Source organism: Mchenga conophoros, linkage group LG7 (assembly GCF_057382185.1).
Source record: "Mchenga conophoros isolate Kocher_MC1m ecotype Shallow Benthic linkage group LG7, M_conophoros_male_GT1.1, whole genome shotgun sequence".
NCBI classification, from domain to species: domain Eukaryota; kingdom Metazoa; phylum Chordata; class Actinopteri; order Cichliformes; family Cichlidae; genus Mchenga; species Mchenga conophoros.
The window spans coordinates 28,974,537-28,995,395 of NC_140532.1; the positions used below are offsets into that span (position 1 = coordinate 28,974,537).

Here is a 20,859-nt window from a genome sequence, read left to right on the forward strand (position 1 = left end):
TCAGTTGCTTTTATGGAGCGCTTGGCTGCTAAAGCTCACAGGAGTGGTGTTTCTGAGCTGGTGGAGACCAAAACCAGAGCTAAAAACATCTTAGACATAAACTCAGTTACTGCAGATCTAAAGCTGTAAAGAATACCCACAGCATGTGCTTTCACCCTGTTTGTGCCGGCACAGGTCTGTGGCTCACAGCGCTGGCTTCAGACAGGGAAGGCAGGTGACCTCCTGAGGCTCGCGGCCTGTCTCATTAACACCTGAGTGATTCCACTGGCCTTGGACTCTGAGAGGCACAGAGACGGAACGCTGAGCAGTGATCACAGCTCCCCTCCAGGCTCTGCATCGTCTCCTGGCTCCTGCTTTTATTACGTTTCAGCACGGAGCATTTTATTTTTAGCTGCTCCTACCATAGACATCTCACGCACACACACACACACATATACAAATGTACATATACAAACTTGCACGCACACATATATACACACATGCACGTACACACCCACACACGCACAATCACGCACAGACACACATACACACACGCTGCATACATTACAGATGCCGAGTCTGCAGGGCTGTCCAGGGTTTCATGTTGTTCAAAGCTTCCCTGCAGGGTGCTCTGTGTGACATGGGAGGAAGTTTAATTAAAAGCTTTAAGCTTTAAGGATCCTGACAAACTAGTAAAGACAGTTCAGCTGCGTTTACATTTACAGCGATCAGACATGTGGATGGCGAGGTTTCTTAGTTTTTCTTTTTTTCTTCTTCTGCATTTTGAAACCAGCATCCTCTGCGTTTCCTGCTCTATCAGGGACACTCCAGTGATCTGTACAAACTTTGAACTTCATTATGAATATTTTACTACATGCAATTTTTTGTTTAGTGTTACCCAAGTTACTAGGTCGTCAACAAAACACACACAATTTGAACCAATCTGTCTCCACAACCTGGCAAGCCAGACCCCAATTCAGTCTCAGACAGAATGAAAGATGGCGGCCCTGAGCTGAGTGTTTTTCATCATCACCATCTTAGTGTTCTTAAACCTGATGTGAGGAACAACGCTGGATCTGACTGTGAAACACACAGTCATTGGTTAACTCCACAGATCATGATAGATTATGGATTACTTTCTTCAAGATGGCAGGCATAACAGCTTCATGGGTTACAATCTTTCAATCTGAGGTAAATTTTCTGCCACTTTCCTTATTTGCTCTCGGAGGAGGCGGACGCACTTTTTCTCCTCTCCTCTCCCTTATCTTCCCTGCTTAGTTCTTATGTCCTTGTCAAGTCTCGTGTTTTTTTGTATTACTTTCCCTAGAACAGTCTCTCACAGCCTGTTTCTAAAACCTAAAGAGAATTATGGATTTGATCAACTGGTCTCTGAATGCTATTGACACCCTTTTCTCAACGAGAAGTCTGGGCTCGGGAGAGCCCGAGTGCCCTGGAGGGACTTTCCCTGCCGGATACACGATGGATGGGTGGCAGGAATGGAGGGTCGTGTGCCTGGCGGGACTGTCAATTGAGGACGCTGAAGATATCTACCTATTCGGAACCATGATAACAGGGTACTTGCTGATTGGAGCTGGCTTCGCCCTGGCTTATCGGAAGATTAAGAAAGCGGAACCGGCTGTTCAAACCCCCCCAAGGCTGCCCGCTGGGATTGAAACGATGGGACGAGGCGCGACTTCTCAGAATGGGCTCATTGAGAGCAGCATGGTTAAGACCTTGGAGATGCTTACAGCTGCCGTGAATACTCAGAATAATACCTCTAGCGTATATTGGGTTACATCAAGGAGAGGCCTGCTCAGAATAACACCTTTGAGCAAAAGTTGGATTACATTGTGGAACAGCTGACTGCAGTCGTGAGTTCTCAGAATCAGCTCTCTGAGCAAAAGAATGACAACACCAGCAAGTTTGATACCATCATGGGCAAGCTCGCGGTTCTTCAACGGGAGTTTGAGAGACCAGTGTCGGAGTGTTAAAGAACAGCTTTGAAATTTTCATGAGTTGTTGCAAAAGACAAATTACCATCATAATCCGGCTACCCCTTCAGCGCCAGCTGTGGGCTCAAGGCTGGAGCTGAACAAAAACTCCCTGATAACGACTGTGTTTAGTCTGTTCCTTCCCATTCCATGCAAGGCCACCTGGGTTGGCTGGAAGACTTAGCCTGGCAGGGCGAAGGACACTGTCTCAGCTGAACTATGGACACGCACACACATACATATACTGATACTGATAAGCACTCACTGACGCATCACCCTCCCTACCCCAGATCCCACGCCACCTCCAACGCTTACCTCCCCTCTGATGTGGACATCGGGTCAGCTGGAGGCGCAGTCGAAGATTGTAGCGGTCCCAGATCAGATGTACACACTGGAACTCTTTCCCATGTTGCTGTCTGTGTTTATTGTGCTATGGTGTGTTGATATCTGTGCATTCCTGTATTATCCTTTTGTGTTACACATTTCAATGTTTTCCTCGCTACCTAGCCTGACCTGTCTCTCCAATGTGATGTTTGTGTATTGTATGTACGGTCGGCAAGGTCTGTCATCTCGGTTGTGGGCAAAAGACCTGCAACTGGCAAAAAAAGGCTATCTCATCTCATCTCTCATCTCATTTACAGTTAAAGCAGTTTTTATCTGATAAAATTTCAAGTTAGAACTGGGCACAGTACCATTACTACAGCTGTGATAGTTGGCCCTGGACAGGAAACAGCATTGCACTGCTTTACCTGTGTATTAACATAGGAATTTTATATTGAAATGAATTGAAACAGCTGTCAAAGGCATTTTACTCAGTAGATCATATGTTTAAAAAAAGTATTTATGCAGATTTTTGTGTTAAATGGTTTTGAAATTATCTGGTAAATCAAAATCAGTGTGTTCATGCAGAGGAATATAAATCTGCAGCATTTCTATTTTACTTTCTATTTTTCTGAGTGATTTCAGTAAAAATCACTTTATGCTGATGATACTGTCATATACACACATGCTTGAACTTGACACTGCATTTCACTCATTGCTAACTGCTTTCCTGTGTTTAAAGTTTTATTTTTATTATTATTATTGTTGTTGTTGTGGTGATGATGATGATGATGATGATGATGATGATGATGATGATGATTATTATTATTGACAGTCACACCTCATTTTTCCATGAGGATCCCCTGGATCATCTTTCTTTGACCAGAACAGGATCCAGGGGTCAGGGGTCAAGGGTCAGGATTTCTTTACTACTCAGACTGTTTTTGCAACCACAGCTTTCGCCCCCTGCTGGTCACTAAACAGACTGCAGGTTTCATGCTGGGGCTTCCCTGTTCCTTGTCGACCTACACACGCCCATGTAAATCATCGAAGCCCCCTACGTGCTGTTGTGTTTTTCAGGATTCTTCCTCTTTGAGCTTTTCGGTGCTTAACTAGACCTTCAGCTTTGAGAGAGCCTGTATCGAGGCATCATTCATCCAGTGTTGTCTCACAGCTGTTATAACTCAGCTCCATAAGTTCAGCTGAAATGTGTTTTGGTTTGGCCTTTTCTGCACCTCCCGGCGCCACTAAAACATATAATAAAGAAGGACGAGTGGAGCTGTAGGTGCACGTTAGAAAATCTGTTTTCTGGACTTTAATTCCCAAAATGAGCTTCATGTTTTATTCAGTGAGACTTGAAACCAGCAACTGAACCATAAACTCATCAGGAAGGTGAGCAGTGGGCTCATTTCTCACACTTGGATCCAATCAGACTTTGAAATGCAGGTTTGTCTCTGTGCTGCTTTCATCTGTTTTATTGGATTGCGCCTCTTTGTAGTCATCTGAGATTCATCTTAATTGTCTTTGAGTCTCTTTTCAGCCTTTGCATCGTTTTCTGTTTATTTTCCTTCTGATTTGTGGGTTTGCATCTCTGTGGTCCTGCAGCTCTTTCTGGCTTCAGTCAATCTACAGGAAGTATTTGTAGTCGGAGGCTCTGGGCCTCACGTCAGTGTGTGCCGTGTTTTCAGCATCGAGCTTCTTCCTAAATCACCAAACCTCATCACCTCTCTGATCGTCATCGTTCAGTGTGAGAAAGCACTGCCTCAGAGCCTGTTGTGGAGTTTCTCTCCTTTCGGGTCGACGGCTGATAGAAACATGCCTGACAGCAGGCGTGATGTAAATAATTACAGGGTGTCGGAGGGGAGTGGGTATGTATGGGTAGTTAGAGCCATGTTAATGCATTCATGTTTGCTTTCTGTGTTCTCTCGACTCTCAAACTAGTTAATCACCAACCCCAAACTCTAAATCCTTAACGCGGACTTTATTCTGCTCATCTCTATCTGTTTTTAACTCTGGACTCTCCTCACACAGCTTCTTATGATTCACAGCCGAAACACGCAACTTTCTTCTGACTGGCTGCCCTTCCTGATCAAGAGTAGGTGGGGCCAGTGTGTTATATCCCTCTCTGTGATGTCACATTGAGGTAACAGTAGAAAAAACTGTGTGAAGCCAAGTGGAGGATTTTCACGAAGAAACACAAAGTAAGTAAAGGGCTGCATGTGTCTGAATCCAAATTAGTGTTTAGGAGGAAAATGTTACTGAAAAATCATAGAAATGTTCTCAGTGTTTAAATGAACTCACATTTTGCCAGCTGTATGATGTCAAACTATGTTTTTAAACACTTAATATCTGAAATTTTATATTTTTAGACTTTGGTGATGATGTGACAAATGACAACAAGGCTTAAAATCCTCTGCAGATCATCTCTCCCCCGCCTCCCGCTCTAGCACTCATCCTGTCCCAGCGGGGCTTAAATTGTGATGTAAATGAAGCAGGAGCTGAACACGTGGCATCTGATTTATCATATTTAATGTTTCAGAGGTTTCATTTATTACGGTTATTTTTAGGCTTTGCTCCCACATCACATTTCACAGCGCCGAGTTCTTCGCGGGAAACACGACCCTCACACATCTACGTCGGTATTTCTCAGACAAATAACGACAACCTTCCTCCAGCCACACGTCGCTGTCGGAGTGGTGAGCGGCCTGATGACTAGTGTGTGCATCGCAGCGGCCGCGATGATTGTTGCTGACATCTACGAGTTATCTCTCACTCTGAAGCACGATTTCCTTTTTCTGACCCTTGCTCAGGTCATCAATCCCTCTGATGTTTGTGTTCCTGTATGTGTGCGTGTGTGTGTGTGTGTGTGTGTGTGTGTGTGTGTGTGTTTTGATGTTACTGCTGTATTTAGGAATTCTTCCACCTCCTATTGCTCCTTTCTGTCTAGTTTCTATTTCCAACCGTTTAATCCCCTCTGCCTCCTCTCACTTCCTCCTTTCCAATTTCACTGTGTCAACAGCAGCTTGTGGTTGCCGTGTGTGGTTGCTGTGCACGAGCAGCCACTGGATGCTCTTAAAGGTAAAACATGTGGTGAGTTGTTGTAAATGTTAAGTTTAGAGTTTGTTTGGTGGGTGTGACCTGAAACATCACCTGCTTTGCCACACTGCCAGCGTCAGTCACTGTGGGTCAGCTATGTCCATGTGATGCCCACCAGTGGAATGAAAAGTTTCAAAACAGTAAAGTGAACATAAGCCAACATGTTACTGCTCTGAAGTGTCACCTGCTCCAGGTCCACTTCATCTGCATAGTGGAAATCTCACAAAAACATGTCAGACCTGTGAGACTCAGAGGTGTGCGATTTGGAGGTAACGTCTGATAAAGTCTGATGTACAGCTGTGCCTGTGAACCACAGCTCCTTCGCCTACCCCTGATTGGATAGCTTCCAAACTCACCCTGCCTTTTTTACACTGCTTTACTGTCCTTGTGCGTTTGTTTTTATTTATTTAGTTATTTATTTAGGGAACACAGCTGAACTCTGTGATGAAAATGACCCCTGCTGTGCTGGTGACCTGCTGGATGTTCAGTTTAATTTGAACTTTGTTGCTCTTGATTCAGATTTGACTTCTTGTAAGAGCCAGAGATGGAGACAGCTGCAGAGATATTTCTGCTGAAGCTGGAAAGATGTGGATCCAGCTCAGTGGAGACACAGGTCTCCACAGACCTCCGTTAGAGCCCTCTGAGACTTCTGTTTCCATTTCAAGAGGTCTCTGAGTTTCAGTGGAGACCTCAGAGGTTGGTGGAGGACCTCTGTCTCCACTGGAGACCTCTCAGTGGAGACAGAGGTCCTCACTGTGGTTGCCTGTGTTCACATTTGAAGTTTCTCCTAATTGGCAGTCTCATAGCAGAAGAACTCTAAGGTCAAATTAAGCCTCAGAGGTTCTTCTGCAGTTCCGTGATGGTTGAGAGGTCAACCAAAATCTTCTGTAGGTTTAAACAGTCTCTGGCGAGTCCCAGAGCTCAGCTCCATGATCTGTTTCTTATCTTGCTGTGTTAGCAGAGAAGACTTTCTCTAATTTGAGTTGTGCACAAACCTCCCAGAACTCGTTGGTCTGATAGCCAAAGGGATGCTGGATGAAAGAACGAATCTTCTTTTTAAGAGCCTGAAAACGATTCAGCAGACCTGCAGCTCCTATATGTTTGTGTCTGTGCCGTCCAATAGGATATCTTCATCTCCTTTCTTCATTTGCATTCAAGTGTTTGATTGGCTGTCTGATTGGCACATCACACCGAGAAGAACAGAAGATGCTGCAGACAGATGGACGAGCTGAACCGCTGGGCTCAGACTTAATGAGGCAGGAGTGAGAAAGCCGGCCCTTTAAATATGCTCACACACGTTGCTATAGTGACAGCAAAAACAGTGTGTTTACTCCCAGATATTTCAGACATACCAAACCTCACACACAGACACAGACTTGCACTCGCACACACACTTGCACTCGCACACACACACTCGCGCGCGCGCGCACACACACACACACACACACCCTTGTACACACACAGGCACACATTACTATACATGCCGTCTGAGTCTCTGGATCTGAAGCAGCTCTGATTTTTATTACAGGTCAGACACTTTCTTTCAGCGTCAGTGACAGATTTCAGTTTTTGTTTCACTGTTTTAACAAAGAAAAAATAAAAATATATAATATGCTATAACTTATCTGGGCTCACAGTCTCTGAGGTGCACACACTTGCATAAAAGATGGATGTCGCCTGCTGGTCAGTCAGGTCTCCAGCTTAGTGTTACACTTTGTGATACAGCCCTTACTGTATGTGCCTGTATTACAGTTTTTTACAGCCGCTCGGACACATGTCACAATACTTAGGTCACTTTTGCAAAACTCTTCACACAATTCTCCTAACTGACCTTCAGCTTGGCAAAGCAGCTCGTTTCACATTCAAAATGCACTACAACTACCAAAACACTTCATTCAGGTCTCAAATAAACTCATTCTTCCAGAACACTAGCAAAGGTTGACAGCCGACAAACACACTTTGTCACCCACAAAACAATGATCTAAAAAACACTAACAACATGTAGCATTACACAGTGTTTTCTTGTGTAAAACAAGGACACATCTCTGTTTATAATTTCAATATATGTTACTGGAATGAATCAGACATCATGCAGAATTTGTTAATATTTGTTTATGTATTTTTTATTTTTTGCACTAAGTAATCCCAAAATACAAGAATTTGTATACACACCATCCACTGATACACATACAATAGTAATGCTAATCTACTCGGTCTCCTCCATTTGGCCACAGGTTCTCATCCACATCACATCTTATGTCATCTAGGGCAACACACCTAGGAAATAATCGTCTGGCATGCCAGAATTGAAGGAGTTGAAAAATTGAAGGAGTAACACCTGTGTAGATGTTCATCTACAATGAGAATCAGCTGTGGCTGGTTAAACTGCATTTTTAGATTTAAAATATGTTTCAATAAAATATTGCTGTTGAATTTTGCTGTCTTTTTAAGTTTTGCATTGTGTTATTGTTTTGGCCACAAGTTTAACAGTTTTGAAAACAGTATGTAAGCACATGCAAAATGTCCTGTACGTACAAAGATTTTTGGCAGTTGTTGTGTCTGAGTGAGAAGATAATTCATGAAATTTGAGAGATGTAGTCATTGAATGCATTTTGTGCCAAAACAATGATAACTGGTCCTCAGTTTAGCCCACATAGACTTCTGTTGTGCTCACTGTGTGAGGAGTTTTGCAAAAGTGACCTAAGTATTGAGAAATGTGTCCTAGCGTCTGTAAAAAACTGTAAAGTGGAATTTAATGTATTTTATTTGAAATTCCAAATAATGATGCTGTAACTGAATGGAAGACATTTGTTAGTAACTTTATGTAGTGCATGAGTAATTTCTGTGTAGTTTCTTGGTAATTTTGTGGAAAAACAAACAATATTTCTTCATCTTACATTTAAATAAGTTGTTCTTTTTGGGGCTGAATTATGGAGTGGCTTCACCTTCAAGCTGTTGGACAGGGATGGAGTCACAATGAAACTGTATAAAAAAACTGGCTCGATTATGAACATAAAACCTCTTGAAATTAGGCAAAGTTCAGACGCTCCATAATACAGCCTGGCTGAGCCCCAGAAAGTACCGCGTTGCTGTAAATGTTCCAGATGTGATGTGAAACCTGGTGGGCACTGCACACTCAGCCACAGTTCCCATATGTTTACCTGGTTCTTTCAGGGAGTCCACCTTTAACAGGAGGTGTAGTGCATTACAGGTCCAAGGTAATGCTGTGGGGGGGGGGGGGGGGGTTGCATTACTGTGGCACGTTTCATTACAATATAAAGCATTGGAGGGGACTGTTGTTGTGATATAAAAATAAAACTGTGAGGCAGCCAGTGGTGGGCCAATCACAGTGTCTGATTATGAACAGAGCTGGGTCACATGGATCTGACCTCATTTTTATGTGAACACGGCTCTCAGCTCTGCTTCTGATTTGAACCTGGATCCCTCATCGTTCAGGCCCAGTCTGTTGAGTTCACTGCTATACAAAAGCGCGGTAAGATCCACCACAGGCACCCCACCAGCACCTCAACTTATTAATGAAAGCAGGTCTAATGAACATTGTAATCAGCCCTCATGCATAATTTGTATGCAAATGTAAACCTGAGAACATGGCTTCCTGTCCGTGGTGGAAGCTGCAGCCCCTGACGGCATATCAAAGTTTCACGTTCAGCGTGTAACAATGTGGACAAATATTTGATTATTTCTGATATAATTAGAGGTTTTCTCAGGCTGACTGGGCACCACTTTTCTTCTGTCTTGAAAGTGCACAATAGTATCATAAGGACCTTTGCTCGTTTATGAGCACGAGTCTAATTAAAATTGTAATCAGCCTTCAGAATCACGCATAATTTCCCAGTAAATGTGGGATGTAAACCTGAGAACATGACTTCCTGTCCTCAGTGGCACCTCCTGAATATTAGCATGATATTAAAGTTTCACACTCAGCTTTTTACCTTGTGAAAATTATTTTATTATTAATGTGATTATATATTTTTCTCAGGATATTGTTCTGCTTCCTTTCCTGTTCTTCTGCCTCAGATTGTTTAGTTTTGCTTTGAGCCTTTCAGACTTGGACTCAGCTTTGTCTCAGTTAATGAGGGGAAGAGGGAAGCTGTCCTTCCAGTCTCTTCACTTATCGCAGGACTACAAAGCCATACACAAATCTTTTATCCTGGTTCTTCCTGGAAGATCCTTTTATACTAAATGAGATTTATAGTATCTCCAGAAAGATCTGTTCCTGCGTCAGAATGCCATCCAGGTAGTCATCCATGGAAAGCTACTGAAGGACCCCAGCTCCTGGAGGAGGAACACACCATCTTATTTGTCTGTTTCATAGATGGTGGCGTCCACACAGTTACCATAGAAACAGGAGCACATAAAACCTTCGCATCAGCTTCATAGATCACAGATCCTGAGAGAAGTCCACAAACAAACACACACACATGATTGGATGTGTGAAGGCTGAAGGCGGGTTGTCGGGCTGAGAGGCACACTGTGTGTCTCAGGAAGCTCTTCACTGTTTTCACACTGATTTAAATGTGTTTATTCTGGGTAGAGGTGGGCTGTTTGTGGGTGTGTTGGCTCTCCTTCAACCCGGACTTCTTCTCCCTGAGCTTACCTGACCTTGTCTGGTGGCTGATGATGGCTGCTCCATCAGGAGCTTGGAGCTCAGCTGACATTAATCGTTAGAGTGAATGTCCACACGGTTAAACTCCTACCTCACCCGCCACCAACCTGCCGCAGCAGGGTGGAGCAGCGAGGACGCTGCGCAGCAGCTACAGATGATTGATCTGCAGCTCTTTGGATTCAGGATGAAATATTTCAGTCATTTAGTGTAAAAGACTGAAAAGATCCTGCTGTCCTAGGGTGATGGTTTGAGGCTTTTAATGAAAAGCACAGCCTGACGTAAACCTGGAGGATCTCTGAGTAACTTCGTCTCACCTTGTTGTGTGTAATTGCTTTAATCAGCCAAAACCAGCAACACACACACACACAGACACACACATACACACAGAGCATGTTCTGGTTGTCACGTATGACTTGATGCCCACTGTCACCGGTTTCGATCCCGGCTAGTCCACAGAGTGTTTCACAGCTCCATGCTTAGTTTGACTTTGTTCCTAACTAGATCCACCTGAGACAGACCTGAACACTCTGCAGTGGAAACACAAACTCTGAGTGTCTGCTTCATCTAACAGAGCCAGATATTTTCCTGGTTAGGTATGGCTGAAGGAGGCAGTAAAGCACAGCCAGCGATGAGAGGATAATGAGAGGGAAAGACAAAGTGATGAGGAAAGGGCCGGCAGATGGATCTCAGGAATGAAGACACAAAGGAGGCTGAAGCAGACGTGACAGGCGGATTCGGTGTGGAAATGGAGGGAATGGAGATGGATGGAAGGATGATGATTTCACACAACCTGCTATCAGTGTCGTCTGAATCAAAGTGAGAGAATCAGGATTAGCCGGGAGAGAGGAGGAGATGTGACAGAGCTGAGAGTAAGGCAGAGATAAGAGCAGAGAAGCAAAGACACAAAATCTCACGTGCACATCGTTTCTTTTTATTCTCCCGTCTGCTCACTAATCTGTCTCACGGTGTTTCAATCAGCAGATTCCTCACGCTCAGCTAAAAATACGGAACAGCAAGAGTCAGGTCAAAGTTCACATTTAAAAAGCCTCTTGTGAGTACATCGGGGGAAGGGTGCCTCTCACTCTATTCCTGAGAGCTGAACAACGCAGAGAGGTTCAGCTAAACTGGGAAAGGGTTTCTGATGAGCTGCAGCTCCAAACGAGCGAAACACGTTACATAAAGTCTGCATCACCTCCTCAGACTGTGACCTTCAGACGCATCAGCACAGAAACACTTCATTTACCTCCTGCTAATGCTCAAGTTAAACTGACAGTGTCTAATAAAGAGCGTGGTCAGTAAACACTGTGAGCCTGAAGCTCCAAACACTCCGGCTATCACAGTTTCTTCTGCTTGCACATTTTTATGATGTTAGTGAGGGCGGCTATCCTTATATGACTATGTCAGGGACACAGCATCCCCGTGTGAGCACTGAAACTTTCAAGCCTTGCGTTTATGAGGGACAGCCAATCAGACTAAGGTTGGTTAAAGGGGGAAGAACTAAAACAGCTCATTTCAGGCAGAGGATGAAATAAGGAGCTGCAGGTTCAGGATCACACACCGGGACTAAAAAGTACAGGAAATTAAAAAAAAATAAAATAAAATCAAGCTTGATGTCCATCTATAGCTCGTAATCAGGATCATGCAGTAGATGTTAGTGCTAACGTTCGACACTAACATTACAGGTACAAACTGTGAGGCTTTAGTGCAGCTTCACAGCCACAGACACATCAGATCTGCAGAGCTGTGCTCGAGTCAGAGACCTGAAGAGTTTCCAAAGCTTTCGAATGTTGTTAACAGAGCAACAATTTACAAAATGAGCCACCCCATATGGAAAAGATATATATAAATCCTATAAAGTTTGTATCTGTCTTGTGTGAAACTTGTATAAAAAGCATACAAGAGTGGAAACACATATATGATGCCTTGAAAAATTATATAAATGAAACTTGTATGTTTTGGATACTTACTAAAACAATATATGAAAGTGGCCACTTTTATGAGTAAATCATATAAGCCTAATATGATTTACAATATGAAGGCCACATCTGATGCAAGACTTTTATAAGTTTTTTCTATTTCTTTTTCATATGGGACAGAAAGCCTAAATGTGTAGATTAAAGCCATGTTGACTGTTTCTGAAGAGAGAGTGGTTTTTGAATGAGTCAACAGAAGCCTGAAGAGATGTGTTTGGAGCCAACAGCATGGCTTCACTCTGATTTCAGCCTCCAGCCACCATAGTTCCCTCTCGGCTGCACACATGTAGGTTAGTTTGATGCAGAGGAAAACTTCACCAAACTGTAAGACCACACAGAGGGATTTCATCAGGCTAGGGGCAGCACTTTACTGAACACCTGTGTGACGTGTTTGTGGCCTTAACTCAGCACCCACAAAGACAAGTGTAGACTGTGTCAGGTACTCAGGCAGAGGTCATCATTCAGAGAGGCTTCAGGAAGACGAAGAACTTGAAGAAGAAATGTTTGTGGACAGCTGTTGTTACAGATGTTACTTTTATTTCCAGACACATATTTCATTACACTGCTGAGCGCTGTTAAGTTTACAAATAGATCAGCAAATTTACAACCTTCCTCACCGTCACCTTTGTCCTCATTTTACTCTTTCCCAACACACGGTCGTACCAGCACAAAGCCCTGTTCAGTCATCCTCAACACCAATGTAAAATCAGACATCCATCCTGAACAAACAGTTCTTTGTTTTCAAATACAATTAGTAATGAATGAATTGTTATGAATCAGATATCATGGTGTTCCACAGGGATCGATCGTTGGACTTAAATTTAAAAAACTTAAATTTTACACTTGCGTCAGTGATTTGTTTTAATTTTAGTTTTTGCTGACGATACCATCCTATTCCTTGGAGATAACCACATACAGGAAGGAAATTAAGTACAAATGTGAAAGATAAACTTGCCTGCCAACATTAACAGAAGTTACTGTAAATATTGCATTGTGACATTTCTGCCATTCATTTCAAATATTTTTCTCCCAAAATTTGAATTCTTCTACCATTAAACAGATAATTTTGTGATTTGTGTGCTGCTGAAATCGAATGTTTTCATGTTGATGGTGCTTGTAAAACAGGGGAACATCAAGCCTGCCAGAGATCATCTTCTGGGGATCATGAAAAGTTACAGTAAAGTTATGGAAATCGATTTTAATATTTTGTTATTTATAAAGTTCTGCACTATCTCAACACTAGCACTTTAATTCTGAAATAAAACCTGAAGCTTCAGCAGCACTAAGGCAGTGGAGGGATGAACTGCCCCTCTGGGGACCATGGATTATCACACTGCTAATGAAACACTCAGGATCCCGATGTGCAGGGCATCATGAACAGTCAGCGTTACGTTAACACTGAGTTAATGAAAATCACATTTTAATTCACATTTTAAGCGAAAAAAGGTGTCTGGATGATGCCGATGAGAAACTCCAGGGAAAAATGCTCCTGGAATAAAAGTAGATGAAAAAAGCAACATGATTACGGGACAAGAGGAAGGCCGAGGTGATTAGAAATATATGACTTCATCGTCCAATTTCAGACACAAAAACAAATCTGTCCTAATAATGATACTGCTGAAAGCCCAAGGGGAAATATCACAATGTTTACAACAAATTTAATAGCAATCTCACTGATTTGGACAATTGTGTAATGACCCTTCACAGACACGGTAATACGTTTTCCTGACCGCTAGCAGGGATGACAGTAATAATCACACTAAAGTAAGGACGCACCAGCGCCTCTGGAACTGATCTCAGGTTTTCCAGCCCACGGATGGCACAAAGTGACGACTACCTCGAGCTTCAACTGGTGACAACCTTGCAGCACAACAGTTCATGTTCTGCATCCTGGTAGCTTCTATGAAACATAAAAAATACCCCACAGAGTGGCCAGAGGTACTGTACACACTGAGAACCCCACACACACTCACATATTAAACACATTAAGGGAAGCAAACGCAGGAGGAAGTGATCCAAATGTTACAAACAGCTGTTTGCCATCCACCTGTCAGTCAGAAGCCACGCCCCTAATAATGTAAACTTTAATACAATTTAAACAGGTGAATCATAAAGAGTGATTATGAAGGGGAAATTATCTATAGAGACCAAACAGTTTGTGTATCAGGCTGTACATGTGTTTTTTTGGGCTGACTGCAGAAGAACCTGAGCCAGTCTGCTGGAAACAGTGACCCTGCCCTTTAACACGCTAACACTAGTGACAAATCCTTTCCTTGAATTATTGATGTTTTCAGTCACCTAGTTCTCTTGGAACTTTCATTTTCTCAGAAGGGAGTTTTTCTTCCCCACTGTTGCCGAGAGCTTCTGTCTAATTGCAGGGTCTTACAGTATAAACACCCCTGAGGTGACTGCTCTTGGATAGTTGAAGCAGTTTTACATGTTTTTTGTGTTATTAGGCTTAAAAGAGAAAGCCTAAAACCTACAGTGAAATGAAATCAACCAACTTGTAGGGACAATAGAGGAAAAAGCTCCTCGAGGTGAGCTAGTGATAAGTTCAGCTTTTCTCCATTCTAAGTGACTGAAGCCGCTACCAGAGGAAGTGACGACAGCCTGATAGCATCGCCTGCTAACATGGTGCCAAAGAAGTGCACTCGATGTCTGGAAGCTAAACATAGATCCAAAAGAAATGTGGTCTACTTAGAAACACGGTGGCTCTGAAGCAGGTACCACTTCATATGATCGTATTTGAACCGCTGATGATAAGAAGCAGCGTAAGAACACAAACAACTTTTATGCTCTGAACTGAAGAGTCTTTGTCAACAGCCCCAAGAGCTGCCAGGACAGAGGATGGTTTCATACAGGTATGAATATAGTTGAGTCTTTGGTGCATCTTGGAGACGGTACATTTGAAACCAGAAACTCCGCAGACATAAAGCTGCTGTGAATATGTCAGGTGTCAGCTGCCACCCAGCTGCCTGAGACTCTGCAGCTGTAACGGGTGGTGGGAGTCACTTTTTCTGATAGTGCGAGCATAGCTGGTGATCATCCAGAAACTGTGTGAGGAAGCTCAGTAGCTATAAAACAGAGACTCTGGGAGTAAGCAGGGAGTAAACATTTTCCCTGCCCATTCTGCTCTTAATCACCTATTTTAACCGCCCGCTGCGTGTGTGAAGAAGTACAACTCAAATCTCCAAATCTTCTAATGAGCAAGTGAATGTAGGTCCGACTTTCATCACAAAGGACAGACTTTTATTTGTTCCCCTAACCCAAACCAACGGGATCCAAAAACCCATTGGTTTGGGTTCGAAAAAATGCAGTGAAGCGGCGAGCACTGACAAGAAGTCTGGTGGGACACAACCCAACAACTGTGCTTCACCCCAGACTGCAGTCACTCTCACTGTCATTTCTAACCTGAGTCCGTCTGTGCTGAACAGAGTGGCTCGTCTTTGCGTAGCAGACATGACTCGATGGGCAGGTCTCTGGTTCTATCCTTATAGAAAAACCAGTTCTGCAGATTTATCGCTGTTGTGCAGAAATGATGTCACTCTTTATTGAGGAATTTCTGTTTCAGGCCGCTGAGGTTCAGGCTGGACTGTGTGACTGAAGACACCAACATGTTTTTTTGCCGTATTATTAGGAACAGCTTGCATTTAATTGCCAACCTGACCTGTTCAGTCACAGAAGGACAGCAGGCTGTATTGCTGTGTTGGTGCTCCAAAGTTGCTCCAAAGTTGGATCTGATTGTGAGCGGTCACAGCATTGTTCCCCGTCTCAGCGCGCTGATCTCTACAACTTTGGTGGGTCTGTGTCCACCACCACTGTCTGCCCTGCTGTAACTGCAGCACCAGCAGCACCCATTTAAACTGAGACTGTGTTAAACTGACAGGGGCTTGGTGGTCTAATACCATGATAACAGCTGTAGCTTTGTTAGCAATACACCTACAACCAATCAAGACAAGAGGAGGAAAAAACCTAAAACTCCCAAATTTTGTTTGGTTGAGAGTACACACACATCGCTGTGTGTCCTGCAGCTGAGTCCTTCTTCCTTTGTTTGCTTCCACATGTCTGTACATCCACATTCAGCCACCGACACTCATGCACAAACACACACACACACACACTCGCACAATTTTACACTTACATTTGTGAAATATACACTCTTTTTTCATATTCCACATTAAATGAAGTTTTTACAGAATGTTGACAACAAAATGAAGAGAAAGACCTGCGAAAAGCACACTGGTGTACAGCATGAGTGTTTGTGTCCTTGTGGGGACCCTGTTTGCCCGCTAACGAGGTCTAAGGGGAGGGTTACAGCGTGTGCGTTTGAATGTATGCAGTATAGCTTTCTTGCCACCAGAGAGGTCCAGGGAAGTGATAAATTGAGCTGACAAACACAGAGGAATGATCCGTCCCATCTGTCCAGCTCTGTCGTCTCTCTCACCATCGCGCTGCCAACTTTAAGACTTGTTCTCCGTGTTTGTGTGTGTGTTTGTGTGCGTGTGTGTGCAGTTCCAAGCTTGAGCTAAAGTCCCTGTGTTTCTGAGCCCAGCTGTCTCGGATCCCAGAAAGCTGGAGGCAGTGAGTCTGAGCCGGGCTGCACACAAACTCTGCAGACACCGAGCTTTGGAAACGAAGTCAATGTGATCGAAAATCCCAGGAGTCTCTCTGTGTCTGCCTCTCTCATTCTCACCCTCGCTCAAACACACAACACACCCTCTCACGGTGTGTGTGCACTGTGTGTGTGGTGCAGAGAGCTGGCTAATCCGAACGTCCTCCAGAATAACTTCCCTCCTCCTCTGAAAGGCAGTTGTTGATGCTGGACGTCTGCTGGCTGACATTTAGTGTGTGTGTGTGTGTGTGTCTGTGTGTGTGTGTGTGTGTGTGTGTGTGTGTGTGTGTGTGTGTGTGTGTGTGTGTGTGTGTGTGTGTGTGTGTGTGTGTAAATCTGTGTGTGGGCATGTATGTGTGTATGCTAGTTCACATTTATGAGACGTGGAACAGGAACGCTGGCAGGATGGACACACACACAGTCACAGGGAGGAGGTGGAGGAGTGGGGCTGATGGCCGGCTGCTGCTTCTTGGCCCTGCAGAGTCCTGAGAGTCTATCGAGCCCTGGGCCAACAGAGCCTGAGCACAGAGGGGGGACAAAGGCACGAGCATTAGTGCACAAGTGTTTGTAATGCCTCATTCTGTGGTGTCCTGAAAATCTTACAAATGATGAAGCTGCTTGTTAGCTGGAAATCAATATACCTGTAAATCTATCCATGAAAGTTTGTATAAAGTCCCTCTGACCAGCTCCCGTTCTAATTACAGACAGCCACATTTCATTCTTCAGTACTAATATTATAAATCCAAAATTCGTGTGTCACTGGTGACTGCAGATTTCTGAAACAAAGCTTTTCTATCGAGCGGGTTCAGTTGTGGGCGGTGTTAGAATGCCTCATACCTCATATCTGGCTTCAGATAAAGTTTTCTGCAATTAAATATTAATTCTTCATCAATATATAATTTCCTACTTTTTCAGATATGTACCGTTTAATCTTGTCCTGCTATAATAATATAATAATAAATCTACGTTTGGCTGTGTTAAAGTCTCTCACCACTGACTGCATGTCAAACTCTCAGATATCCAAAATTGAATTTTGCTATCAATAATTGATTTATTTCTTTTGTAACTGTCAGCTGTAGATGGCGGCGTCACTTAACTAGAGCAAGCAACTCGGAGCGTGAACCTCTGAAAATGAAGCTGAAGAGGAAACATAAAGCGTAAAATCTGTGGTATTGCACATTTGTAACATCGCTTCACTTTTATTCTTTATGTTTATTTTGTTGCAGGAGGAGCAGTATCCTACTGTGGTCGCCGCCCTCAGCACAGATGGTGTGTGGAGGCCGAGCAGGAGAGGTGTCTGCAGGAAGGTAAAGTGAGTCACAGAGCTGAGCTTTTATGGGCTGCTAAATATCTGAGTCTAACTCTCTTGCTTGAGTTTCAGCAGGTAATTCATTTTGTGTCTCTCTGTTTTACAGACAGATCTCCACCGAGGCGCAGCCGCTCCTTTTCTTTGCCGCCACACTCTCTGCAGCTTCTTATTCGTGCATATTTCATGTTGGAAGTTCATCTCCAGCTTCAGGTTTGGCAATAATATATCAATAAATTCAAACAAAGTGCTCCCATGTTCTCCATCTGTCACGTGACTCTCCTCTCCAACCTGGGGTGGTAACAGCTGCTGATGAAGATATTAGTGTGGTGATCAAGTGTTAATACAGAGCAGCTTATTGGAGGGAGCCTCACTTTGTTTCCTCACACTACACTTTACAGTTCAGCTGTGGATCTTTAACCCGAAAACAGATGGAGGACACTCAGTGAACCGGCCACAGGGAGGCTTACACAGGAAGTCTAGCAGCGAACTCTTAGAAATGAGAGTGGGCGAAAACACTGCTCGCTTTTTAATGTGCCAGCTGTGAAACTGAGAGCTGAGTACACACAGCATCCCATCATACACCGTTTCTAAAAGACTACAGACACTACACTCATACGGTCAGTCACAGGTAGCCCCGCCCTAAACCCTTTTCTGGTCCTTTCTGAGTAACAGGACCTGAAACTCCAAAATGGACATGGTGCTTAAATCAGGCCTGAAAGCAGCGACTGACACCATAAGCTCATTGAGAAAGAGTTTCCTGAGCTCAGAGCCAGAGGCAGTTTCACCCATCCTTTAACAGTCTTTCCTGAAGATCACATCTCACCTCAGAATGATCTCCTCATAATCTCACTCGACCAAAAAGCCCATGCTGTAATAAAACACCACTTAAGTTTACTTTTTTCCATTATGTTGACCAATAATAAAAGCTTTCTCTGTGCCCTCTCAGACACACAATCAGAAGACGTCTAGCAAACAGGTGTCAAACTTCAGTTCTTGAGGGCTGGTGAGGTGGCAATTCAGCCATTTGATTCATGTTACAGCAGCTCATGAGTGAAAGCACAAGGTGCAATAAAAGTACTTTTAGAAGTAAAAATTTCCAAACACTTACATTTACTTACATTTATTTAAAATTACTTGAGAAGGGATAGGGGTTGCCACCTCAGCATGGAGTCAAGTTCTATTGAGTCTCGCTAATGACCTAATTTTATAAAAGGTTGCAGCAGGGACACATTTAAAAGTTTCAGGACACTGGCCATTGAGGACTGGCGTTTGACACCCCTGGTTTAGTATAATCAAGAACTTCCATTGTCTGGACTTGACTTCCTGTTCCATAAGGGGCGCTCTCAGGTCTGTCCAGAATGAACTTGCTCAGATGATTTTAGTGAAAGGGCTCTAAGCTGTCTGTCTCTGATAAAAATCATCTGTTCATTTTTCATCTCATCGTCTGATCTGATGATGCACGTCAGCGTCATATAAACAACCTGAACACCACATCAGCTGGTCCAAGTGATGGGGGAGATGGAGACCCCTCCACCCATTACTTCAACCATCGTTTTTAAAGTTTTGATCAGAGCTGCTCACCTCCTCGCACTCGAAGTCATCAGAGGGGATGCACTTCTGTCCTCCATCCTGTAAAACAAGAGCTCACTGTGAGAAAGTATCAGGCTGAGTATTGAATAAGATCCATCCATCCATCCATTCAGATCAGTAATAAAATGTGTGAGTGAACAAGGTGCTTTCTGATGAGTTTCAATAGAAAAATCAAGCCATGGTGCTGGACTGAGATCTGCAGGAATTTGAAGTGTGATCTCCCTCTGCTGAGAGTCTTCATCTGTAATATTGTGCAGAAGCTTGTCAGCGAAAGCTGAAGGCTTTAGTTGATCTGTAAAAACTCTCAGATTCTCTCATGGTGCACGCAAAGACCTCCACAATATTTTCAATAAATGATGGCGCCATTTTCCACAGAACTGACTGGCCAGTGCATGGGCTTAATCATGCTGTAACCACTGTGAACCCAGAGTTAAACCTCCCTAAATTCCAAACCCTGTATCACAGTACAGACCACAGACTAATAATAATGATTTTTGTACTTATACTGAGGTTTTGATGCATATGCTCAATAATCCAGGTAAGTAAATCCCCAAAAGTTGATTCTGTTCATGTGGACGTAGCGCTTTCAGTGGGAGAAACGTTTCGTCACTCATCCGAGTGACTTCTTCAGTCTCAGCTGACTACAGGTTTCCCCAATCTTATAATGATTCACTTGCTTAAATCAAAAGGATTTAGTTCCAAAAAATACTCAGAGTCAGGTCCATAAATACCTGGACCCCACAGAGGTTTGAAATGCAGCATGCACACTTCAGCTTTAATTCAGAGGTAAAAATTACAGTCAGGCTCTCGGGTTCTCTGCAGATGTCTGTCAAACTGAGTGGAAACAACAGATTCCTCAGAAACAGATCATCAATAATTAAAGCAGATGGTCAAAACCTGAAGTAAAATGTGGTGTTTGGACCACTGCTTCTGTGAGACCGTTAAAGGAAGCAGCTCCTCCACGTTTCAGCCTCCTCGGGTTTTTAAATCGAGCTCCACCTTCATTAAAATGCAGAGTGCTGATGATGACAAGGATGCACACTTATTTGTCCTCAAACACACACATGCCAGCATTTATCTCCGGCCTCCATCAGCTTCTTTGTCAGTGCTTCATTAGCATATCTCCTCCCGCTGCCTGGGTGGGTGAGTCAATCAGATCTTATCGCTCAGCGAGGAGGAAGAAAATTCTTTTCAGCGTCGGGGAAATCATCGCAAGTGGCCAGATCATTATCATTTCCCTGAAATATACATGCGCAGAGCCACAAATAGGCATCCATGTGCACGCGCACAGGCTTATTTAACCTGATCATTAAAGCGTGCAGATGATTTGCTATCATATGGACATCTTCTGACGCCGGACG

General features: G+C 43.5%; 1 protein-coding gene and 1 pseudogene across 1 annotated transcript in view; one reads left to right on the plus strand and one right to left on the minus strand.

The window, feature by feature from the left end:
• Positions 1–1,347: 1,347 nt before the first annotated feature.
• Positions 1,348–2,435, plus strand: LOC146570337 (uncharacterized; annotated as a pseudogene).
• A 10,067-nt stretch (positions 2,436–12,502) lies between these two features.
• Positions 12,503–20,859, minus strand: part of gfra2b (GDNF family receptor alpha 2b) — a 157,756-nt gene continuing 149,399 nt past the window's right edge. Inside the window, exons 9-10 of the mRNA XM_085278765.1 lie at positions 19,490–19,537; positions 12,503–17,117 (exon numbers count right to left, since the gene is read on the minus strand). Of these exons, the coding sequence (XP_085134891.1) occupies positions 16,974–17,117; positions 19,490–19,537 (192 nt within the window). The 3' untranslated portion in view covers positions 12,503–16,973. The remainder of the gene's footprint in view (positions 17,118–19,489; positions 19,538–20,859) is intronic.